The sequence below is a fragment of the Sclerotinia sclerotiorum genome, genomic scaffold (assembly GCF_000146945.2).
Source record: "Sclerotinia sclerotiorum 1980 UF-70 scaffold_18 genomic scaffold, whole genome shotgun sequence".
NCBI lineage: Eukaryota > Fungi > Ascomycota > Leotiomycetes > Helotiales > Sclerotiniaceae > Sclerotinia > Sclerotinia sclerotiorum.
Window position 1 is genome coordinate 58533 of NW_001820818.1, and position 25234 is coordinate 83766.

At 41.0% G+C, this 25234-nt stretch overlaps 11 protein-coding genes across 11 annotated transcripts; 7 read left to right on the plus strand and 4 right to left on the minus strand.

Moving 5' to 3' along the window:
• Positions 1–357: 357 nt before the first annotated feature.
• On the minus strand, positions 358–1837 carry SS1G_11348 (hypothetical protein; the record flags this gene model as incomplete). Its single annotated transcript, XM_001587306.1, has 3 exons — positions 358–1634; positions 1684–1757; positions 1815–1837. The coding sequence occupies 3 exons, from the start codon at positions 1835–1837 to the stop codon at positions 358–360; spliced, it is 1374 nt and encodes a 457-aa protein (XP_001587356.1).
• Positions 1838–2641: 804 nt separating this feature from the next.
• Positions 2642–2866, minus strand: SS1G_11349 (predicted protein; the record flags this gene model as incomplete). Its single annotated transcript, XM_001587307.1, has 1 exon — positions 2642–2866. The coding sequence occupies one exon, from the start codon at positions 2864–2866 to the stop codon at positions 2642–2644; it is 225 nt and encodes a 74-aa protein (XP_001587357.1).
• Positions 2867–3812: 946 nt separating this feature from the next.
• Positions 3813–5753, plus strand: SS1G_11350 (predicted protein; the record flags this gene model as incomplete). The annotated part of the gene is made up of 5 exons (XM_001587308.1): positions 3813–3911; positions 4058–4412; positions 4459–5056; positions 5108–5198; positions 5481–5753. The coding sequence occupies 5 exons, from the start codon at positions 3813–3815 to the stop codon at positions 5751–5753; spliced, it is 1416 nt and encodes a 471-aa protein (XP_001587358.1).
• Positions 5754–6918: 1165 nt separating this feature from the next.
• Positions 6919–9098, plus strand: SS1G_11351 (hypothetical protein; the record flags this gene model as incomplete). Its single annotated transcript, XM_001587309.1, has 5 exons — positions 6919–6982; positions 7045–7842; positions 7902–7942; positions 8028–8639; positions 8709–9098. 5 exons carry the CDS (start codon positions 6919–6921, stop codon positions 9096–9098), a joined length of 1905 nt encoding a protein of 634 aa, XP_001587359.1.
• An 810-nt stretch (positions 9099–9908) lies between these two features.
• Positions 9909–10633, plus strand: SS1G_11352 (hypothetical protein; the record flags this gene model as incomplete). The annotated part of the gene is made up of 2 exons (XM_001587310.1): positions 9909–10083; positions 10146–10633. 2 exons carry the CDS (start codon positions 9909–9911, stop codon positions 10631–10633), a joined length of 663 nt encoding a protein of 220 aa, XP_001587360.1.
• Positions 10634–11403: 770 nt separating this feature from the next.
• Positions 11404–12517, plus strand: SS1G_11353 (hypothetical protein; the record flags this gene model as incomplete). The annotated part of the gene is made up of 6 exons (XM_001587311.1): positions 11404–11568; positions 11664–11740; positions 11820–12066; positions 12120–12192; positions 12245–12314; positions 12370–12517. The coding sequence occupies 6 exons, from the start codon at positions 11404–11406 to the stop codon at positions 12515–12517; spliced, it is 780 nt and encodes a 259-aa protein (XP_001587361.1).
• A 944-nt stretch (positions 12518–13461) lies between these two features.
• Positions 13462–15403, plus strand: SS1G_11354 (predicted protein; the record flags this gene model as incomplete). The annotated part of the gene is made up of 3 exons (XM_001587312.1): positions 13462–13522; positions 13884–15152; positions 15210–15403. 3 exons carry the CDS (start codon positions 13462–13464, stop codon positions 15401–15403), a joined length of 1524 nt encoding a protein of 507 aa, XP_001587362.1.
• Positions 15404–19247: 3844 nt separating this feature from the next.
• On the plus strand, positions 19248–19427 carry SS1G_11355 (predicted protein; the record flags this gene model as incomplete). Its single annotated transcript, XM_001587313.1, has 1 exon — positions 19248–19427. One exon carries the CDS (start codon positions 19248–19250, stop codon positions 19425–19427), a length of 180 nt encoding a protein of 59 aa, XP_001587363.1.
• A 1248-nt stretch (positions 19428–20675) lies between these two features.
• Positions 20676–21497, minus strand: SS1G_11356 (hypothetical protein; the record flags this gene model as incomplete). The annotated part of the gene is made up of 1 exon (XM_001587314.1): positions 20676–21497. One exon carries the CDS (start codon positions 21495–21497, stop codon positions 20676–20678), a length of 822 nt encoding a protein of 273 aa, XP_001587364.1.
• A 681-nt stretch (positions 21498–22178) lies between these two features.
• Positions 22179–22662, plus strand: SS1G_11357 (predicted protein; the record flags this gene model as incomplete). Its single annotated transcript, XM_001587315.1, has 3 exons — positions 22179–22204; positions 22348–22502; positions 22577–22662. The coding sequence occupies 3 exons, from the start codon at positions 22179–22181 to the stop codon at positions 22660–22662; spliced, it is 267 nt and encodes an 88-aa protein (XP_001587365.1).
• Positions 22663–24700: 2038 nt separating this feature from the next.
• On the minus strand, positions 24701–24908 carry SS1G_11358 (predicted protein; the record flags this gene model as incomplete). Its single annotated transcript, XM_001587316.1, has 2 exons — positions 24701–24720; positions 24764–24908. The coding sequence occupies 2 exons, from the start codon at positions 24906–24908 to the stop codon at positions 24701–24703; spliced, it is 165 nt and encodes a 54-aa protein (XP_001587366.1).
• Between the last annotated feature and the right edge of the window lie 326 nt (positions 24909–25234).

Below are 25234 nucleotides of genomic sequence, written 5' to 3' on the forward strand. Positions count from 1 at the left end.
ACGATAGAAATTTATTGTCTAAAATTGATGTATACAATAAAGATTCAATATTCGAAGGTAATTGATATCTTGAAAATTAGAAATAGTAGATAGGCAATTAAAGAGTTATGATCAAAACAAGTCGCGTGTGCTTCAATAATACGAATTCAATCATAGGAGACTACTTGCAATGATCGGCATGTAAGAAATAGAGTAGTTATTATGAGGATGATGAGATATCGTAACATAGTATTTTCCGATGTTTCGTATCCATCCACTAACACCATTCGTATCCAAACCTCAACTTGTATCATACAAAGAATGAGATTTTAAACCCCTAACCCTAGTGACGAAAATAAATAGTGTAAATCTTCGAATCTAATCTACATCATCATCATGCCCATGTCCATCCCATCCTTTCGCGTCGTCTTTTTGTCGTGCTATCGTATTTCCTAGTAATGTATTCGTAACAACCCCAACTCTTTGGGGCCACCCACCGGCAGCTTTTTGGTCGAGGATTCGTCTCTCGGCTTCATCCTCATCACTACTAATCTCGTAATGGTCTTCGTCGCTGTCTCTTGGTTGCAAGGTTTGCATGGAGACGGCGTTCGAGTCTGCTTCATCCACATATTGATTCGGACCGCGTCCCAAGATTCGGTCTGCTTTAGATTGAAGACGATTTGTTCGATTGGGTTGAGTAGGGTAGGAAACATAATGTCTGCCAGCTCCTTCTGACCTTGGCACTATGGGAGATGTTGGTTCGCCCCAGCCAGCTGCTCTTTCTCTGCTTCTTTGTTCCTCTCGTTCTCGAGCGAGTTTTTCTCTGGCTTCAAGCCATTTCGGACTTGCTTCCCAACTCCATCCATCTCCAGTGGTAGTAGGTATTGGAAGAGCCCATAACAATGCCCTGGAGCCAAATAAGTGCTTGAAGTTTTTTCTCCACCCAAGATCAAATGCACTAGGCAACTTTTCCGAATCTTGTTCGTCAAGATATTCCTCATATCGATTTCTTGCTCTGGCTCTCTCTAACTGTTCGTATGTTCCATGACTCTGATCTTCAGGGATGTGTTGACCTCGAATCGACTTTTTTAGCGGGGATAAGTATCTTGTCTTCTCGAGGCACTCAATTGTCGTTTGACCGCGGGATGACAGCAAGATATGCCATCCTGTGAAACCTGCCAATACCAATCCTATAATTCCAGACACCACGACTAGCATAACGTAATTTACGGGTAACAACGAGTCTGTATATTCTCCATCACTCAAAATCTCCCTCCAAACCCAAGAACCTGATACTGCGAAACAGAGAAAACAGAATAATGTTGTATATATCAGGAACAAGAGGAAAGCTTTGTAATTTCGCAGTCCGACACAGGTAGCCAGCCATGGGCAATGATGATCCATCTTCAATACACAAATCCCGCATGTCGAGCAATGATGAGATCGATCTGGCTTCCTTGCTCGACACTTCTTACAATAGCGCAATTCCCCGTTCGCTTTCACCGTAAAGTTTGTCGCAACAGGGTTGTGTGTCGGGAGGGCGCTATATCCATGATTCGCGGCTGTAGTCGTCCCCGGGCTCGTAAAAACGGCAGTGGTATATGACCAGTTAAGGAGGATGTATATAACGATTCCTAAAAATGACGTTCCTTTGCCTATGATTTATTAGCTTCTCCACATCAGATATGCGACGATGAATCCTACCGATCCAACTGGATTTGCTGCCATCTGCTAGAAAGCCAATTGTAGTTTCTACCCAGACGGCCCAAGTTGTGATACTATACACAAACACCAGGGGAAAGTAAGTTGCGCCAATGCAGCAATAGCGTTCGCACTTTCTAGCCCATTTTCGAGACATTCTTGTAGGGCCGGGGGATCTAGGGGGACTCGGTGGCGATAGGGTAGCCATCAGATTTATTAAAGGAACATGACTTGGTTGTTGGCATTATTTGAGGAATTGTTGAAATAACAGTTGTGTTCCTTTCCATAGAGGCTGAGTTGCTTCACTGATGACATGAGCAATTCGGCCTCCGTACCCCGGGCTTCCGAGAACAAAGATGACAAAACATAGGGGTTGTGTTCTAAACTTTCACTAACATCAGTCATCACATTGATATCATCAATTTGCGCATTCTCATCCAATGCACTCTGAGTACTGACACTGGATTTTTTGACAGAGAAGAGATGTACGAAAATCTTCACCCAAAGAGGTATAGAATCTCAAATCTCAAGGCTCTGTGTCATTTACTTCACAATGAACAATCCAATATCACCAGCTAATATAAACGAGAAATCGAAACTTATGCCTTCTACGACTGGCGACTAGAATACTGGTATACGTAGCTGGTAGTCATTCATACTCTAAGATATAGGACTTATGTGCAACGTTGCAACAGTAATATTGGGTACTAAGCAGTATCAAGTATATAGTATCCACCTTCTACGTATAAGTCACGTCCTGTCATCATGAAGTCTTGACATCCTCAAGCATTTAAGTTTGTGACTTGCGGAATATCTTCAAACTCCCCTGGAAATTCCGAATTCTGGCAGACGAAGCAAATATACAGACTATCGCTTCATCAATTCATCCTAAGATTTTGTGACCGCTCTCTTTACAAGGTGACTCGCGATATCTGTGCGGCCTTTTCTGGCGGTTTCAAATTCATATAGCTTGGCCCAGCTCATACGGTTGCTTGCCATCTCCAAGCGTAGATGCTGCCTTGAAGATGTGAAGTATCTGGTTATTAATATGTTCCTCGAAATGGCGATGCAACCGCATTGATAGAGTGGCTATTAAAACCATCTTGGGCTTGATATAAGATCTTGCTTTGTGGGTACCAGGAGCATAATGGCTATCTGCGACTATAGTATTGTCCTTTCTCCTCATTGTTGTGTCATGGTCTGTAATTTTCGGTATTGACGAAGGTGTCTATGAAGGAAACGTCTTTTGCAGACCAAGTATTCTATCCTGGTTCTTTTGAATGCTTTGGCATGCCAACAGCTGTCCTAGATGGCCATGAAAAACCAAGAGTATAGCTGATATTTGTGTTGTCACTCCTCTGGGTATGCCTTTGCAGGTCCTTAATGCAACTATGGTCAACAAGAAGAATTGTAGTCCTACATTGTAAATCCATCAAAGTGGAAGAATAAGTTTCACTGACGGTATGCAAGTAAGTACCTACCTATCTAAAAAAATTAGAGAAATCTGACGGGGATTATAGGTAAATAAAACAATAATTGCCTATTCATCTATTTACCTGACCTAATACACGATCAATCATTCTATTCACTTTGATATACGTTTTGACTCCTTAATGTTCCAATCTTCTCTTACTCTGACTTGTTTATTAAATATTAAATTACTCTTATTGCCTTTACGGTTGGTTTAGTTTTATGTTTTAGTTGCAGCTGTACCATTGTTGTACTCTTTCCCTATTTGCTTAATCTGTTACTATCCGATATGCGACCAAATCCAAAACCTTTATTGACTTCCTTCCCACTCCTTCCTCTCTTCAACAACTTTCCCCCACCTCATCTCATATTCTGTCACCTCTCGATTTTCCGTACTTGATACATTTCGTCATACATTTTTCCCCTTTTCCTTTATCCTCACTATTTTGACAAGTGTTTAAAAGGTGAGACTTCATCTTACGGCAAATCTATCTTTTCTTTCACTTTTGTATTTGGTGTCTCAAAAACAACTCAAGGCTTGCATAGATTGGGTTTTTGGGTTATTCAAAAACAAAGTCGCAGCTTACACCTCTCAACCATCGTCACCAACAACTACAATAATCAAACTACCGTAACTCACAAGCTTTTAACCTTTCGCCAATATGGCTGCTAAAGAAGTCGACAGTGGAATTGATACCAAGGTTTCCTGCAAGAGCTGCAATATTACATTCAAGGAATGGAATGCCTTCCACAATCATAAGGTGACCAGCAGAGATCATATTTGTTGTGATATCTGCAGCACAGATTTTCATACAGATGAAGGTCTTAAGCGTCATCGAGCCTTGGCAAGTCAATTCGGTTTAATTCCAGACACCCCGTGATTGACTAACAACTTGGGCAACTCCAGATGCACCCAAAAGAACAAGACCTTTCATGCCTAGGCTGTGGCAAACGATTCATTCGTTTAGGATCTCTGATTGCTCACCTCGAACTCGATAGCTGTCGCCCAGTCAATGAAGAGAGAGGAAATCTAGCGGCCCGTACGCGGCAAAAACAAGAATTGCGTGCCAAATTCAAGGCTGGTTTGAAGAATATTGATGAAAACGCTGGGCTAAGAACTGGTATCAGCTTTTTGGATTCTCAAGATATTCCTGCAAACCCCAGGGATATCAAGCTGCCGCCATCCACCTGGAAAACGCTGCCACTTACTTTCGAGGATAAAACATCTACAAACTTTGAGTTCGGAGGATGGGAAACCACAAGTAATATTCTGTCCCTTTCTTTTAAGCTAAACTTACAACGATCTAGTCTTGGAAGAAGATGGACCGATCAATCAACTAAACGGCGTAGCCTCAAACAGTGTACCTGAGCCCGTCATGGAATTGCAACCCGAGGAGGATTTGATCTTTCTGGGAGAGGTCGACAAAGCAATGAGTATACCATGGGGAACATTTGTGAAGAAGATAGCTAAACCAGACCCAAAGCCCGCTGAAGAGGTCAAGTACGAGTATGTCGAGGGCGGATTTCCAATAGCAATTGCACCTTCTATGAAAGAAAGTAACTTTCCACCATTGCCAAGTGCAAGTAATTTTAAGGATGCCGGCATGAAAGCTCCGAACTTCATGGATGCACCATTTGAGGGCCCAAGTCTCACCTCCATCTGGGATACTAAGCATATCATTTCCAACGCCCGAAAACCTATTCCTCAACCACCCACAGAAGCTCCTGTAGTCACGGATGTAGCCACTCGTACAGGTGGACTTCCACCTCTCCGCATGCGTCCTCTTGTTAACCCTCTACCCGAGAAAGAATATGCACCATACGATCCTAAAGACCCTTCATTCCGAGCTCAAAGGTATTGGGTTACTTTCACTCGAAAATATAAGTGCCCTCACCGATTGTGCAAGTAAGTTGTGTCGATTGCTCAATTTTAACCTGTCTCTAACAATTTTCAAAGAAAGAGCTTCGATACTGAATCAGGCTTTATCCAGCATTTACTTTCTGCTGCACATGCCGGAGATAATAGACTCGTCTGTCCTAACTGCTATGTAAGCACAAAACGCTCTTTCATTAAATATTTCCCGATCTAAGTTTGTGTTGTCGTTTACATTACCTGTCGATGTAACTTCAATTCTTAATTTCCGAACACTCCATTATACACCTCCCAAATCATCTCGCTAAAGATTCGTCGAAATTGCTGCATCGTTTTCCAGGTCTGCTCCAATAACCATTTCTATGTTTTGTCAGATGCTGTTCGCAAAGCTTAAAGTGGCATGGCACGAACTTCGTATAGGACTACTTTAGGCTAGCAGTTACTAACTATTTGATAGAGAGGTTTCGGAACATACACAGCCCTTACACAACATTGCGAGTCTCAAGGAGTTCGTTGCAAAATCCGGGACGCAGATAACTACGGCAAGGTTGTGAACGACATTACTTCTAGTGTTGCAGATGTAGCAGGTAGACATGAAGATGAAACTGTAAAATACACTGTCAAGAAGGAGGGATGGGGAGACTTGGCAGAAAGACATCGACAAGCAGAAGAGAATGCTAAGAACAAGAAAGATTATTGGAAGAAGCATGACCCGGCGTTTGAGTGGTAGATGCTAGATAGACATGGATAGTGGTGTGTGGAATCGTTTCTTACTGTGAAAGTTGAGAGTTGAGCTCCCTGGACGCATTCTGACTTTGCTTCTCACGAAGCAAGCGGAATGCTTATCCTCGGGTCTGAACCTGGGTGTCAGGATCCTGCTTTCGCTTTTCTTTGATCTTATCAAGTGACGTTGATTTACAAGGATATCATGAGAATGGTTTTAGCTATCGAGGGTTATTACTCAAATGGTTGGTTTTTCAGAGTGATTCTGACTTTGATGTTGACCTCGTTCAGTTAAATCTTATATTGTAATCTTATGAATTTATACGCAGTAGATTTTTGAGCACTGAGCAAGAGCAACAGCTGAAAGAAAAATAACTGACAACGAAAAATCTGGAAAAGACATGTTTCATTATCTCCTTGCCACCAAAGATCTGGAGATTGCTGGTATCGTGTATCGAACGTCCATCCTTTTTTTTTGTTTTGGGAGCAGCTCTCCTCATACTTTTTGGGATGGAGAAGAAAGAACCAGGAACTAGGAATTACTTCCAGAGTGGAGATTTTTTGTTGGTTTTCGAATTGGGTTGATGGTATTGTTTAAGGGGAGAGGAATCTAAGGAATATAAGGTAGTCCTGGTTTCTAATGCCCGGATGATCATTCTCACACATTTTAAACGTCATTTGTGCTCGAGTAGTAAGTTTTTCTGATTGCCATGTGGGACTCAAGGGTTGCATGCATGCTTTAACTTCGTCATATCTATCACTTGCAAGGATTAACCTACACACCTAGGATGATTTGAGTGGTGGAAGAACTAGGGCTCGGGACAATGTTAAGTACATGCACAGTGATGCATGTCGGTAGTGAAAATATGGGGTAATTCTATATTTCTAGAAGAAGCAGTCGATATCCATAATAGAGCAATGTATCGACAAATTTTATCAATCCAGATGTTAAACAGATTACCATGCATATATCAGTTATCTTATCGTCCTGCATATCTTTTCTTTGGCTCCTCAATGTCAATGCTTCTTCTATACAACGACAGAAAATCGTTCAGGCCTACAATGTTTACCGGAATGTTAGTTCGGGAACCACGCCTTTACAGGTTGGCAATGGGAATTTTGCCTTTGGTGTGGATGTGACTGGTCTTCAGACTTTTAAGCCCTTTGCAACCATGTCGACATGGGGCTGGCATAATTTCAGCTTACCAATCACTCCGAATCAGACATCTGTCGAAGGTAAGAATAGATTGATATATATGGAGCAAAGATTGTTCGTTGACAAGATGAAGACTTTACAGGCGTAGACTGGTGGACTCATGGACGACTTGTGAATTATGACCAGGCGAATCCCGCAGAGGCTGATATCTCAAACTGGCTGGTCCAAAATCCTCAACGGTTAAATCTGGGTAATATCGGTTTCTGGTTTGCTAACGCTAATGTTACTGAGGGTGACTTGGAGAGGAAGAGTCAAGTTCTTGACCTATGGAGCGGGGTGATCACTTCAACATTTGTGTACAATGGCAGCCAAGTCCATGTTGAGGTATCAGTGGCACCCGATTCTGACACGGCCATCATTAATGTTGAGTCCGAGCTGCTTAGTTCTGGCTCCTTGGGTTTGTTTTTCGATTTTCCCTACTCGGATGTGAACAAATTTGATGCACCATTTGTGGGTATATGGAACGCCAGTAGTAAACACTCTACGTATCTTGAGGTTGTGGATAGCAAGGCCATTATAAAACATACTCTAGACGACACCAGCTACTGTTTCACAGCAAGATGGGAAGGGTCAGGACAGATTTCGGGACCCAAGGAGGGCACACATCGGTACTTCTTCACGACGCCGGGCTCGACCAGCTTGGGAATGACAGGGACATTCTCAGACAATGACAATTGTAGCAAAGCTGGAAACATGAGTGTGCCTTCCGTGGCTGAGCTTGCTGAAAACTCCAAGTCGTGGTGGCAGTCTTATTGGGATTCCGGGGCATTCATTGATTTAAGTCCGGTTGATTCTATGAATGCCACTGAACTTCAGCGAAGAATTATATTATCTCAATATCTTTTAGCGATTAATTCGGCCGGTGAATTTCCTCCACAAGGTATGTCACTTGGACGACTTCTGAAAACTATCTTCTCAATGATTTACTGATCGTGTCAGAATCTGGTCTTGTGAATAATGGGTGGTACGGGAAATTTCACGTTCGTAATCCCCATTCCACTTTATCACGTTTTCCGTGGTGAACGTGGTTTGATGCAAGACAATAGCTAAAACAATTTCAAACAGCTTGAGATGGTGTTTTGGCATCTTATGCATTTCGCTCGATGGAATCATTTTGATCTTCTGTGGCGAAGTATGCCTGGGATGTACGAGGAGTTCCTCGAATCCTCGCGCGATAGAGCCAAGCTTCAGGGATACCAGGGCGCCCGCTGGGGCAAAATGACTGATCCCACTGGTCGTAGTGCTCCTGGAGAAATCAACTCTCTTCTGATTTGGCAGCAACCGCATCCCATGTACATTGCCGAGATTGAATACCGATCATTCCCCAATGAAACAACACTTGGAAGATGGGACGAGGTATTGTCGGCGACGGCTGACTTTATGGCATCTTTTGCGTGGTATAATGGCACTACTGGAGTCTATGACTTAGGTCCCCCAATGTATCCCGTCTCCGAGAATACGAACCCGAACGCGACGATCAACTCAACTTTCGAATTGGCATATTGGAGGTTTGGTCTTGATGTAGCTATGAGCTGGAAAGAGCGCCAGGGACAGTCAATCCCTGAGAATTGGAAGAGTGTGCGAGAAAATCTTGCTCCTCTGCCTATCGTGAATGACACGTACGCCGTGTATGAGGGCATCCCCAATATGTGGACAGACAGCAAAACTCTGTCCGACGTAAGTGACTCCGCAGTCGAATAGTTACCACACCCGAATTCGAAATCACTAACCTTTATCAAACTAAAGCACCCGGCAATGGCCGGTATTTACGGCTGGCTCCCACCCTCTAGCTCTCCTCCACTCAATTTAACCATCATTAGCAACACCGCCTCCAAAATTCGCTCGCTCTGGAAGTTTGAAGATTCCTACGGTTGGGATTTTGCTCTGCTAGCTATGAATTCCTTGCGTCTGGGCGATGTAGATCAAGCAATAGAATACTTGCTACATCCGATCTTCCAATTTGATGACGCGGGATACCCAGTGGGAGGATCACGTGTACCGACTCCATATTTTCCGAATGCCGGAGGGCTGATGCTTGCCATGGCGATGATGGCTGGGGGATGGGATGATGAGCCTGGAATGCATTTCCCTGAAGGATGGGATGTAAGGGTGGAGGGTTTTGTACCAGGATTGTAGAGGGTTGATCATGATTGATGGTGGATGCAAATCAGAAAGAGCTTAATAAGCCTGTCAAAGCATGTGTAATCGGGGTGATGCTTAGTCAAGAAATTCGTTTAATCTGATCAGCCACCACTACAAGCACAAGCCACACATACATAATCAGTAAAATGAGTGCTAAATCATGAAACCCAGGATAATAATTATAATAGTCGGCTACTTTGAGAAGGCCGACTAGTTGGTAGTCGGGGAAAGCGAATTGTCCTTTCGCTTTCAAAACCTCACATTCACTGTTATAAAATTGAAGCGGGACAATTCGCTTTCCGGGGACATTTACTTTCCCCGACTGAAGAAGTAGTCGGCCTTCCAAGTAGCCGACTATTAATAATTCCTTGTTCATCCCACAACTGGTGAACTCTCTCTTCACTTTATATTTGTTATATACTCTAGTGCTGACTCATTCGTAAATCCATAAATCATATTAATCAATTGACAATTTATCAATTATCAATTATCAATTCATCGAATCATGTTTCATTCGTTACGTTACTTAATCAATCCATCGCCTGGTGTGAATGGGGTTGCCGAATGAATCCGGCCGCCCACGGTTAAATTAATGATTTCTAATCTTCGGAATTTTTCGAATAGTAATCATGGCCAATGTACTCCGGTGCACCACGGAGTACATGCCGTCATGTTAGATTTATATAATAGCTTCAGTTGCTCACCCTTTTTCTCATCATCTTTCTCTGCCATATTCACCGGATTCAGTGCAGTTTCCAGCCCAGCTTCCATTGCAGTTTGATGTTCAAAGCTACATTACGCAAAATGACCAAATTCGATATTGAGGTTGTTAGTGACACTGTTTGTCCGTGGTGTTACGTTGGAAAGGAAAAGCTTGAGCAAGGAATCACAGCATACAAACAACGACACCCTGATTCCGATGATACATTTAATATCACGTGGCTCCCATTTTATCTTGCTCCAGACGCACCTAAAAAAGGTAATATCAAGTTCCTACATATTCTGGTGACTGGATGTTCTGAGATTAATCATGACGAATAGGTGTGGATAGACGATCATGGTATGCTTCTCGCTTTGGAGAAGAAAGAATCACAATGATGGACAACCGACTTGCGCAAATTGGAAAAGGACTTGGGATCAATTTTAAGTTTGGAGGAAGAACTGGCCATACGAGAGATAGCCATCGAATCATCGAATTGGCAAAGACAAAGGGGCCAGCCGTGCAAACGAAAGTAGTGGATTCGTTATTCAAATCATACTTTGAAGAGGAGGGGGATATCACTAGCCATGAAATGATACGCGATGCTGCAGTAAAAGCTGGACTAGATGAGAAAGAAGTTAATGAATGGTTAGAGAGTGATAAGGGAGGAGCAGAGGTTGATAGGGAAGTGGAAGCGGCGAGGAGGAATTCGATCAGCGGAGTGCCGAATTTCACTGTTCAGGGGAAGTATGAGATAGGAGGTGCTCAGGATTCTGCAGTATTTTTAAGGTTGTTTGAAAAGATCAAGGGGGCTGAGAAATCTTCGTAACTTTTGAGTGGCATGGGGTTGAAATTTTTTAGATTTTGTGGAGGAAATATAGTAATCAAGTGGAATAAGTTTTTATATGGAACTTCTGGCGTTTATCTGGATATATATGTACACACGCGTACGCCCACCATTCATGGCAAGCCGCAAATTTCAGTAGATGAGCCACAGCTATCAGCCACAATGTAAGATCTTAACACAAATGATTAACCCCTATTGTCCTAGCCTTACCTCACTCAGTGTGGAGCGAATATCCGTCTTAATTTTCCGTACGAACACACGACGAATCGACTATGTAGTCGTTGCACAACTACCGGTGTTAGGCCTGATATGGCAAGTACGGTGATTGTGGGCCTACTTTACCCATGATTCGTAGCACCAATAATAAGATAACCCTCTTCACACCTACAAGAATAATCCATTCACCGGTAGCATATCCAAGTCAGGCTCGAGCGTATTCGTATTCATTGATGCTCGAGCGCATTCGTGTCCATTGCCAATGAAAGGTTACATTGGTTAATACCAGGAATTACAAGACTTCCGCGATTGAACCTACACTAGGTACCTCGAATTCGCATTAACCTGTTTGTCATTGGATATACCATGCCCCGGTATTCAGACACGTACTCTACAACCTGAAACACACAACGAGTATGGAAAACACTTTCACATACACCTCAGGGAGTTGACAATCTTATAAATCGATTAAAAATCATCAAAAATTACTCCCGAGCTAATCCAACTTAAATTTATTACATTTACCTTCAAAAAACATGGTTGACGGAACAGGACTCAAGAAAGTCGCCATCGTGACAGGATGCGCAAGTGGAATTGGACTCGAGACAACGAGGTTGTTTCTGAGTCGTCAGTATATGGTATTCGGAGTGGATATCAGTAAAATGGATTATTCAAAATTAGAAAACGAAAACCAAGCCATGGTAAGTGCGAATAAGTCGAAGCAGGATGTCGTATTCCCTTAGAGCCGGAGTTGCGGGAAAGAGAATATTAAATTACTAACCTGTGGACTGGAAAGTTCCATTTTCACCAAGGAGATTTGAGGAAAGATGGAGAGTGCGATGAGGTTGTGAGAATCTGTGTTGCTAAACTTGGGTGCGTACTTTCCTTCAAGTCCAGTGCATCCAAAGCATAAGCCGTGAGGCTGACTCTAGAAATATTAACAAGATTCTAGTGACAAAATCGATGTCCTGGCGAATATAGCTGGTGTAATAGATGCTCTTGCATCAGCGGACAATGTCACGGACGATGAATGGGATCGTATCATTGCAGTCAACCTCACTGTTCCCACGAAACTGATTAGGGCTGTTCTACCATTCATGAGAGCGAAGAAGAACGGTGTCATTATCAATTTGGCTAGTAAAGCTGCATTGAGTGGTGCTGTGGCAGGGGTTGCTTATACAGCATCTAAACATGGATTGGTTCGCAATTCTCTATAAACAGAAATAAGTCGTGGAAGCTAACGATGTCCTAGCTGGGAGTTACCAAGAACACTGCATTTAGATTTAGGGATGAAGGCATTAGATGCAACGCTGTTTGCCCAGGAGGTTAGAATTCCCCTTTTCCTCAAGTGAGACGCACACATTGATACATTTATAGGTGTAATGACTAACATCATCAACTCGACGAATCGAGATTCCCTTGATCAAGAATCGAATGCTACGTGGGCGTGAGATCATCCTTACAATTCCTTACTCCTTTTTTGTTTACTGATGATGCCATAGACCGGTTCTCGCTTTGCACATGAAGCCCGGTGAACCACATATCACTGTTTCAGCGGTGGCTGAGGCGGTCGTGTTTCTTGCAAGCGATGCAGCGAAGTCTATCAATGGCGTCGCACTGCCTGTTGATAATGCCTGGAGTACGATCTGATAGTTGATTGATTGTGATTGCTGGAGATATCGAAATGTATGCTGAGCGATGCGATAAAGGACAGCAATACATAGTGGGCCACATGATTTTATTCGAGACAGAATCGAATCAATTCATTTTGCTTGTCATGAAATGTTCCCATCTGTATTAGAAGCAAGACTTAGCATATAGAATTTTGCTACAATATCATTGGCATCGTTGGTTCTTTGGTTCTTATAGTATCCATTCACATTCTGTCTGCCAAGGATGCAGCAGATATCTTCTTAAAGAGCGTGTTTCTTCGATATCATTTCTTTGCTGTCTATTGATTTACTTTTAAGTTGACATAAAAATCTGGGGGATTTCAAGACAGTAAATAAGTAAACAGATAACAGGACGGCGACCTATGAGAGAGTGTGTGATGCTATAAGCATCAAAATTTGTTTCGAGTGTGTTCGCAATTACTTTCCTTGTTCAAATCATGTCTCAATTTACTTGAAATCTCCCTCTCAGTTCGCGACAGAGAGAAGTTCTCAAATTATCAATCACTCAGAGAATCCTGTCGTCGCTTAATCTGCGCTTATCACCAAGTTCACAACCTCATACCCTCAGACCAGCATGCAAAAAAGACAAAAGAAATAACAACTTACATCTTTGGTTGTCACTGGTCATGGTTAGTAGATTGGTGGTAGTAGTAAAGATTTGTAGCAAATTATTATAAACACAACAACATGAAAGACATTAACGCTTGAACAAACAAGAGACGGCCACTTGACCATTGAACTAAACCACCGTTGGGTAACTTAGTTCGAGGTTGATGGTATTGTTTGAAATTTTATTAAAAGGAAGGGAAGGTGAATATGGAAGGGCTGTACTATTGGCTGGTGGACTTTCATACCATCTTCTGCTTCACTTTCTGACCGTATTGCTCTGCCTTACGGAAAGCTGTAAGCAATTACCGTAATATGGCTCCAGAACCATTTTCACAAGGCTGCGTGTTTACTCTCTTTCATAAATTTGCACTGCGTATGATTTTCTGAGTCGAGGGATAGAAGTTCAAGAAGTTTCTTCTCTTATTCATCTACATACCTACCCTACCCTACCCACTTCGCCTTCCTTCAGTTTACTGCACGTCGAACATATACTTGTCTATCCTCTCTATATTTAAACAAATTCTTCAACTACTATACACAAAGAATCCGCATTCACATCAGAAAAATGTCTGAAATTGAAGATGACGTGCCTTTTCTCCATCGAGATCGTCGAATAAAAGCCGTGAGGGATAGATTCCATCGCCCACCAACAAGTATTCTTTCTCTCTTTCGTATTTGTTAACTTCCAACATTCAGCACTGTTTAAAGTTCAGAGGCTAATAATGCTATGTTAGCCAACGAGTTACGCGCCATTGATGCACTTCCACTCGAACCCCGAAAGAACCTCAATGACACCTCACCAAATGGCCAGAAAATCTACAACCTCTTGAAAGCATTTGAGAAGAATGGTTTTGTTGAAGGTCTGGAAGAAGCCGGGAGATTACTTTGGGCGCAAGTTTTTGGGGAACCGGATTTTAGTCAGATGCCAAGAAAGGAGCCAACATCAATAACAGGAGATATTGCCACGAGTGAGTATGCTGAGGTCAGGTATACGGCCAGTCAAAGACGTGCTAGTCAACCAGAAGAGAAGCCTGCGCAACTATCGGCTGCAGAGAAAGTACTTTCAATCAATACTACTTTAAATAGCTTTTTTGGTTCTCGAAAATCTTGGATGACGAAGGGAGTTTCAGTATCACCAAGTCCACGGCGTGCTAGCATATCATCGACTGAGAATGATAAGAATAATGAGCTTCCTAATTCTGACTTCCAACTTCAATCTACACCACCAATTCCATTTCACCCCGCACAATCTCGTCAGCAAACTCAAAACCATGCATCTATTTTTCTCAACCAAGTTCCTGGAGCTTCACCAAACACCTTCAGCAACGGAGTCTACACACCTTGGCCATTGCACTCCAATTATCAGGAACATCAATATGCAAGTCCATATTCAATGCAAGTCCCTACAAACTCTATGTCATCTGTTCTAGAAAGAAAAGATCAGGCACGTAGTCCAATTTCCTGTCTTAATTATACTTCAAATGAATTAAATGAGTATAACCCAGCAATGGTGAATTCATATGACCCCGCAAAATCTCATTACTTCGCCACTTTGGGGTCAGATAGACGCGATCCAAATACATTATCATATTCAGCACCACGACATCTCCCATCGGGATATCCAAATCATACGATGGCGTGTTCAGGTGGTACTCCTTACGATCCTTCAACTCCTCCCTTCCATCTAGCTATATCATCTCAGGTACAAGCACTCTTCTATTCACACAAAAAAGAAGAGAAACACGAAGTCGATCGTATAACCTCCAATATCCACCAATCTCTACGGAATCTACCAGATAGCCATGGAAATCAACAAGTTACTTCGAGCTCCGGAGTGGCTGCTGCAAATAGCCCAGCAAATATGGCAGATATTAATCTGACAAGCCAAACCATTACACCAAATGCATCTACTTATGAAAGTCCGTACTCTGTTACTTCTTCTATGACACCTGAAGAATCGAGTAGAAATCCTTTTTTTATTCGTGATGGTATGGGTTTTATACGTACGTTTCAACCTGCGTCTGGTATGTAATCGACTCACCAACCGTCCTCAACATCAGATTCACAAGATCTTACGTATCAAGGCCCTGATTCGATTTCAATCAATCCGCAACCAGCCACTTCCGGCAAAAGCTCTACATCTTCTTTCACTAATACCAATCCTACTGCCACTGTCCCAAAACCCTCTCAACGCACAAGCAAAAAGCCAGGACTCCTCTTCCAAACGCCCCTCGCTCACAATTTGGAAAATTGATACCCGAAAACCCGAGCCCTGGCACAAAATTCAGCACCAACACCAAACACGACATCTTAGTTTCCAAAGCCAAAAGAGGAAGCATGAAAGCTTTAATTTTCCTTCCTCCAGCATTTGCTCATATAGATAGAGCGACCGGTTCTGCCTCATACCAATATGATACAACCGATTATGCGGGACTGCATACCAAGGATCTAAATGTAGATGTCAAAGTTCAAGCAAACTATGTGTCCAATTTACCAGCATCACAAGAAACATCCTTTTCATATTATGAGAAAGTCAGGATTTCAGGTCACATGCATAAGGTTTTCATAGATATATAATTATATAACCTCTAATAATTAGATATAAAGGAAGACCTTTGTTTTTCTCTTTTTTGAAAAACAATCAATTTCCTATATTATTTTTACTTTATATAACTTCAATCCCAAATCTATTATAAAATTAAATATTCTTTCAAATGATATATTTGTTACGAGGTTCGCCGTCTAGATTATGTGGAAGTGCTCTAGGCTCTTGAGGTGGTTTATAACTAGGCGTCAAGCAGGGACTTAAGTAATGACAATAATGCAATTCGTAACTAATAGTAGAGTATACTAAATGATTGATCTTGAGCATGAAGCTCTATATAAAGGAAATCCGTCTTGATTATATAGACCTTCATGCTATACGTCCCATCGCTCCCACTTGATTTGGATCGATGGGATCGGTGGGAATCCTGCCCATCGCTCCCACTGATCTTATATCGGTGGGACGAGTGGGACCACGTGATTTCCTCAATGATCATGTGACGCCTGGCTTAGCCATAGCTGAGTTCCGTCGTAACAATAATATAATATATTTTTTTATAACGTGGTTTATCAGCGAGTCGTCACTTTTTCAATATCTTTTATCATTCAATTTTAAGACGCGATATTTCAACGAATTATTATGGAAATATAATCAAAAGAGGCCAGAATAATCTTAGTTATTGAAGCTATTCAAAAATCAAAAAATCTTACAATTGGAAAGGCTGCGAAAATCTACAAAGTCCCTCGAACTATATTATAAAATAGAATGAGCAATTGAATTCACAGAATGGAAACTCGAGCAAATAATCTTAATTTGATTGAAAAAGAAGAAGAGATGCTTATTTAGTATATTATTGATATAGATGAAAGAGGATTTGTATCTAAATTAAATAGTGTAGAAGATATAGCGAATTATATTCTCGAATCAAGAGGTGCGAAGAGAATTGGAAAATTTTAGGTTTATTGATTTGTAAAATATTATATAAAATTAAAGATATGTTTTAATTGTATTTATAACTTTCAAAGAGCTCTTTATGAAGATTTCAAGTTTATTGAAGAGTAATTTGGATTGATATCGAATATACAGATGAAATATAATATTCAAGATTGCGATTTCTATAATTTCGATGAAACCAGCTTTATGATAAGTATAATATACCTTGGAATAATTGTAATTAGTTCTGAAAGAAATAGTAGAAGCAAGGCAATACAATTAGAAAATCGAGAATGGGCTACGGTGTGACGGAAAAGTCGTAAACGGAGTCAATTCAATTACTTAGAATCTAAAACTAAAGAACTAAGAAGATTCTAAGTAAGAAGGTCTTTATATACAGGGCTAGTGCACGTGAGCCACTAGTGGGATAACAACCGTCACGTAACATACGGCAATTATATGTAGTAATGGAGAGGGTGAAACTATACCTCTATTTCTGATAATTCAAGGATAAGTTCATCTTTCCAATTGATATACCAAAACTGATTTTCTTATAGATTGGGTTATTAAATCTACTTCTAATAGATAGACAAATAATAAAATAAGTTTAGAATAATTAAAGCATTTTGATAAATATATTAATCAACGAAGAAAGAGCAAATATCGAATATTAGTATTTCAAATAATATTATATATATAAAGTTACTATTGTATTCAAGTTATTTAACTCAATCATTTGATATTGAATATTTTAGTATACTCAAACATTTATATAATTGTCAAATTGATGAGTTTATCAAGATATATATCAATTATATTTCTAAGATTGAATTCTTTATAACTTTCAAAGTTATATATTAATAATCAATTATAATTCAGAATATGAAAACTGGCTTTCAAGAAATAGAATTAATATCATTTGATCCTTAAGCTGTGTTTTCGAAATTAGATATTCGAATTCGTACACCTACCCCTCCATCGATCCTTTTGGAATCTGCCAACTCTTGGGTCTCTCAAACACCTCACAATCCAACTGAAGCTTTTTTACAATCAACTTTAGTGAAATCTCGAATTGCTCGACATCAATCAAGTTTTCCTACATTTATATTCGAAATTGTAATTGTATTAATTAAAGATATAAAATGATTAATTTATAAGAATACATTCTTAAATATAGAGATTTGTATGTTTCGAAAAACAAATAAGATATTAAACAAATATCGATATATTAAAAAAACTCAATTATATCAAGGAGGAGTATTTACTAATCAAAAAGCTATAGATATAATATTACAACAAGAAATGGATATTCAGATTCGATGTGACAAATGTCAAAATAGGGGAAATTCCAATAGGGAATCATCTACTAATCGATGTTGTAGTAAATGTGGAAAGACTGGTCACAATTCAAGAACTTGTCAAAATAGTATAATAGACCCTAGATTATTAGATTCTTAATAGTTTCAATCAATTGATTGAGTAGTTGTTGAATAATACAAAATTGAAGTGGCTGAATGGTGAAAAAAGTGGCGACCCGGTGATATTGGCGACCCGATGATAAACTGTTGGTACGAGAAGGATACGGAAGACGTAGCACCCACGGATTATGTAGGTCCTGTATGTCTAATTGTATTCTGTCTAAAGAGCTAGCTACATATTGAAAGTAGTAAGTCTTATATAGACTTACTAAAAGAGCTAGTCTCTTTCGCGTTCGCCTAGTTCTTTATTACAGTAGTAATTGAATTGAAGTCATTCACTTCGTTCACACATAAACCACGTTATATAATTATACAATCCTTAATAATGTTACGATGGTAACAGCTGACTTGTTTTCGTAAGCTTGGGCCATGTGCAAATCGGTTTCGATTCGTTCAATTTACTATGAGATTTCGGTCACCCTAAGAACTTATATGCACGCATTATCAGAGCATATAAACAAGTATGCTGGATCACTCAGGATCACTGGTGATCCAAGGTGATCCAAGGAGCATCAAGATCTATATATTCAATATGAATTTCTTTATTGTAGAGCTTCGTGCTCAAGATCAATCATTTAGTATACTCTACTATTAGTTACGAATTGCATCATTGTCATTACTTAAGTCCTTGCTTGACGTCTAGTTATAAACTATCTCGAGAGCCTAGAGCACTTTCACGTGATCTAGACGGCAAACCTCGTAACATTTTTTTCTTCATTCCCCCCTCCCCCTTATAGCATACTATTGAGATATATATATCTCGACCTACTCCTTTCACAATATCCCGATCGTTCCCCCAATACCACTGCCGAATTCACCTTCGATCCTTACAATGACGGCGAGGATATATACACCAAATAATCTGTCTCTATTCTACCCTCCTACCCTATACATCCCCTAAAACTCCCAAACCACCTAGTCCAATCCATCTCCTCACATTTCCCTCACCTCCGCCCCCACACCCCAGAATACCTCCTCTCCCCCCTTCAACCACAAGCACCACCCAAAAACCCCGACGGCGTCCCGCATCCCCCATCAAAGGCTACCGCCAATTCACATTCATCCGAGATCGGATTTCCCTCCAACTAGGCGCAAAGCGGCAAACTGAGATTAATCTCGAGACGGGGGAATATAGATATACGATGGATGGTCAGGAGCTCGAGAGTAATTGCGGGTATAAGATGATGGATAGGATGAGGATTTGTAATGATGATTATGATCATGATTATGAGAGGGGTGTAAGGAAGAAGAGGAGGAGGGGGAAATTGTTTGAGGAGATGGAAGTGGAGGGGATTGTGGAGGAGGAGGGGAGGAAGGAATAGATATTTTATGGGGTTGTGGGTTTGGAGTTTGGTGATGATGCTTTGGAGGTTTCGAGAGGGCCGGGAGGTACAATATGTATCTGTGCGATTGGGTCTGCATCAGAAATAAGCAGCTAATCCCGTGAAAATGGGAATCTGGATAATTAATGCTGTGGGAGATGCATGGATACATGCATGCATGAGCTACGCTTTGTGTCTTCCCCCCCTTATAAGAAGTTGTTCTTCCTTAATTCTCATCAAGCATCACTCGACCGGTGTGCAGAGATGAAGATAATGAAGCCGGTTTCTTCATAGTCTCATCAAGTCACATTTTAGAAGAATATATCATTCACAGACTTGAGCTTTTCTTTTTTTCTTTCCTTTTTACTTTCACTTTTACTTTTACTTTGACGTAGACTATTTTTGGCAAAGATTAAATAGTGAAAGAATAAAAAGATGAAATGATTAACTGTAAATAAATGAATGGAAATACAGTACAAGATATATCGGTTAGTAAAATATAAAATTCTACTTCATTTATTAATAGCATCCAATATCAACTTGAAAATATACAAATATGTTCTCTATAGAGTAGTATTGACAGAGATGATATACAGATGTACATGGGGAATCTATTGATTGTAATAAATAAGTCATTCAATGCTATTTTCAACACTTATTTTGTCAACCGGCCCAGGCTGTAAACTAAGTCGCCATGATCCGGTGTCGAGGATACCCTTCCCATTTCCACAACGATTTCCACTTCGTCTGGCAGATACTTGAATAAATTCTGAAATAATAGTTTTCTCATCCACAAATTTTGCTTTTCACATCAAGAAATTACACCTCAAGATAGTTTGTAAAAGCCATATTGCGTAACACTAGTTAATACATATTCCGCGTAGAAGATTTTGGTGCACCAGTTTTGCGAATCTGAGATGCTAATTAAAGAATTCTATATGCAGGCTAAGTATCCAAGAACGGTCTATGTAATCTTACAAAGAAGCTTTTATATATACAGAGTATCACGATGTAACCATATACCTTCTCTAATACCAACACTAAATATACGCAATAAACTCATCGGCATTTATTCAGGCCGCTCCATATCAGCGCCCTTTACTTCCGAGCATACTTCTGCATCTCCACATCCTCTTTTTTCCCAGGTACAAACAACATAACCGTCCTTCCAATAATCGACTTCTTCGCAATCTCCAACACCACATTCCCTGCTCCGGATTTTTGACTCTGATCCTGCATTAGTCTTTCTCAAGTCTGTTGACCAAGCCCATCACTATCTGGAGTTCCTGGAAGCCGTTGCATATCCCCTTCAACAACCATATCTCCTGACAGAACTTTCAACGTCAATCCAATCGCCAAATAAAGAGCCACAATCACCACTTCCTCGAGAGTTGCCATGCATAATAAAATTGTGACGCTGCCGGTGAAAGAGTTGAATTGGGAAGAATGAGTTACGAAAGTTGAGAGAACGGAATACAGGAGTCGAACAGATAGGAATGGCAATGCGAGAGCAACGGCCAGCAAAATTCTCTTTTCTCCATTCTCCGCATGTGAGATTGAGAAACTGGTGAGGATGGTAATAATGAGGAGTGACATAAAAGCGACAATCGACAAGATTTCAGAAATTTTGCTTTCCGTTCCTGGAATCCATTTCCCGGTTGTGGTATATGAATGACTTGCGTTTGTTCCGCCTACAATACCAAGAATCAGACTAACCAGCATCAGTAACTCAACGAGTTTCAGTAATCGTGGCTGCACAAATGTATGTGTATTTCGATTAATGATTTCCAAGACACGACTCAAAAGGCCAAGTGTAGCGAGTATCAGAGGAGAGAGGCCGACGTTTTGTAGGATGAGTGAGCCAGTGAAAAGAGATACTGAAGGGGAGGATATGGCGGCCAAAGACATGCATGAACCGATGACTCGGGCGAGACAGAAGACGATGAGAAAGTACCAGCCAGAGCTGCGGCCAAAACCCTGACGAAAGGCTAGTAAAGTGGAGAGAAATAGGGAGGGAATATAGACGATTAGTTCGCCGATTTCGACACCGTTGCGGTAGGCGATAGTCATGGCTCTAAGTTGTGATCCGTGATTTGATTGATTCGTGTAACAAGTGCTGGAATGAAAATGGAGAGTGTAGTCTCACATTGAATATTTATATATCAAAGATTTAGGAAAGAGATAGTTTTATTGAAGTTTTTGAATTGCAATGAAGATACTTTCAAAGCTTGAGAGCTTGCACCTGATGAGTTGATACGGAAGGAAGGAAGTGCATAGTACAACGGCCGAAAAGACCAAACAATATATAGTCGAGACACCTCGAAATCCTTCAACCCATAATTACGATACTTATCAAAACATCTCATCACCAACTTAACAATTTCCTCATTTAGTAATGCCTGTGGGGCATCACAGCCATCGTAGGGCTGACCACTAAACCTAATTGGGTATGCAGTGAGTTGAGAACGTGGCTGACATGGGATGAAACTCAGCCTCCGATGATTTAAACTTTTGATAATACATGGGTTTTCTGTAGATCAACTAAATGCTACTTCTTACTAGGAAGGTGTTGAGTGTTGACTGTCGCGAAAATGGTTTTGCGACCGTTCCTTCATGTAAGGAGAGAATGGATTGTCATTCTGTGTTATAATTGATTGGAGAAAAGAATAAGGACTAGCGACAAATAGAGGAAAGGCTGTATGATTGGTCAACTTGCGCCCTCACCTAAAAGCTAATAGACGTGGTGACATAATGTCAGTTATAGACAGTATTAGTCTGTAGAAGTACATAGCCTAGACTAACATTACCGACTAATTTTCGGAACCGTTCTTTCGCTTTAAACCCTGTAATTAAAGAGGGAGAATCTGCATAGCTAGCCATAGATTATTCGTTGAGAAGGACTAGAAACAACGCTCACCAGTGATTCCCGTTTTCTTAGGAGAGAGGCTATGGAACACGCATTAAGCATCAAGCTTATCGACATTGAGCTTAAAATGAGCCTGTGTGTTTTCCCGTCGCTGAAGAGGCTGTATAGGAAAAAGATAGTGATTGTACGGAATCCTTATGGGCAGCCAAGTAGGTTGTCGTCGCGGGCCGCATTTAGACCCGAAACTTCTGCCTAAACTTTCGTTCCTATATTTTATCTGCAGCTGTTGAGTTTCGGTCTGCCTCCCGAATGCAGAGAGAAATCGAGTTCAAATATTTACTGGGGAGTCTGTGGCAGCCCTTGACTTGAATTAACTTCGATACGGTTGGGAGTTTCAATGTATGGAAACACATTTTCAGAACACATCTGCAATACAGGCATTAATACCCATGTCGTTACATAGCTCAGATGTTTATCCGTACAAATACTGGTTGTACATTAGTTTTGAGGCCTTTGGTTCGTCCCATAATTTGAGGATTTAACTAAAAGTTCTATCCTTTAGGAAACTCTTGACCCCAATTTCTGATATAAGGTAAATCCGGGTTCTGTGGAAGTCTCCAGGAGAGGGTCTCTTCTTTAAAAATAAAAAACACTGTAACGGATGCGTTTTTCCTAGGGATACGAGTATTTTCTCTGTTTGCGCATCGTTGCCCATATATTCCTACCGTCGATTCTGTAGTCTGAATGCTAGTTCTCCATTTTGACTAACAAATGTATCAGCAGTGAAGATAAACTGGACACAGCATTCGCTCGACTTGAGATAAGTGCCATGAAAAATAGCGGGGCACACTTAAAGCTCGATCCTCTTCAATTGCACCGTATGCTCAACAATAAAAGCGCCTGAATAAATTAACCGCACTCCCGATATTAAGTGAAGGATCAAACGCAGCGTGTAGGTTAACCTTGGTGGAACGACTCGAGCAAGAAGCAAGCTGGAATAGCGCTGAAAAGTATTGCTTGAAGTTCCGTAACAGATAACTCTTGAGGATGGGACTGTATCAATGTCGCCACAGCAGGCAGTCACAGTGATGTATGAAGTGCTCGAAGAAGAACCACGAGAGACAGTGTTAGTTCATCTTGGCAAACAAACATAGTGCCTGAAATTGCTGACAGTTGTAATTTATTCAAGAAGAACAGACATGAGAAACATGCAGATAATTTTTTGAATGGAGAAGATTGAGAGGACGACAGCGATGATAGGGAGAAAAAATACATGAAGAAGCCGTAGGAGAAGTGTATATGGTAAGAGTACGTACCTGAAATCCACCACCATCAAAGTTCAAGGAGTATGCATCATACACCCTGGGTTCCTTCGGCTTTCCTTTTTTTCGCATGATAGTGAAAAGTCGCTATCATCTTTGGATGAATGGACTCCAAAATACACCCAGCTGAATGCACCTCTCTATCAACGGAAACCGATGCTCATGCCCATGATTTTATAGACATATTGTGTGGTCTCCTTCTGCCATGAATTTAGTATCTTTCATGGTGATAATATATTGAAAGATCCACTGTATAATGCAATTCTGCTCAGGATTGATGTCACGGTGTTCATTCATTCAGAAGATGGTAAATGTGGTGTTAGTAAGCCGGAGTTCAGTAACCCCGACATCTCAAGATCCGCCGTAGAGGTAAGATCTAGTAATCTTACCATTTGATAATTGAAGATTGAAGCAGGTTACTAATTCGAGACTGGGCACAATCCCGAATTTCATCGGCATCTTATTTCTTTCGGCATAGTCGTTGAGATCACTCGATGATTTTCGACCCCAAGGCTTATGGGACCCGTGGTTCCTGGACAGAAACACGAGCTTACTGTATTGTTATCCAGTCCTCAACATCAACATTGGCCCAATTTCGCAATTTTGAGAAAGTGCCACGAAGCTCATACAATAGTATCACTTTTATCAAATTGGGAATGCAGTGCGAGACTTCTCAAACCTCGTACTTTTTGTAGCAGGAATCTTTCTTACCCGGGCGATTCTGCATTGGTTATATCACAAGAGCCGACCCGCCGGCAAGCGCCAGCTTTGCTCAATAGTAACAGAAGCCTGTCCATAACCGTTGAAGCGGCAGGATCAACTTATTTTGTGTAAAATCGAACTGCGGCGCAGTTAGCTGTATCTCTATGATCGCCATTTGCAGCTTCAAACCTGTTCAGGCGCTGGAGAAGTTTGCTTCGGCCTGATGGAATCGTCCTTGCATTTCCAATAAAGGCAAGAAAGTCAGGGAATGATATTGGAATGATCGTGGTGAGAATTGGACAGAAAGCTGTCGATATTCCCATTTACTGGCGAAATTGTGTTAATCCTCACTCCTATCAGAATAGTTTCTTAGTCCTCGGTAATCATGGTCTGTTGCAGAGGCCTAGAAGGGTGTGTAAGCTGAAGTGAGGGGAGAATTTGCGTACGTGGAAAATCCCCAACCTTTGAAGTTTTATTTGTGTTCCCATAATCCACTGCCTTGGCGCCAGGCCGAGATGAGACATCACAACATGAGGTAATGCTCAAATGCCAGGTTTCGAATGCGGAGGCACAACATGCACAACTTAACATGGTGCGATTTCCTCAAAGAAGCTCAAACAAGAAAAGAAGTGCGAGGTGACTACGAGTAATCATCTGCCTCGTATAATGTGTGCAAGAACAACCACCTTGCATAAATTGTACGATAGCGAGCAGAATATGTCCAGGCTACTGGAAAATGCTTGATTTGGCAATTAGAAATGAAAGTTTCTCCGTCATCGAAAATTGAAGGTCAGGGAAAAGGCTGGGAAAATTCAATACTACCACTAGAACAAAATCAAGAAGTAGATCCTCATCATCAGCAGTTGAACTGGGAACTTCAAGTAGACTTCATCCTCGTCAAATCATGGAGAAGACGA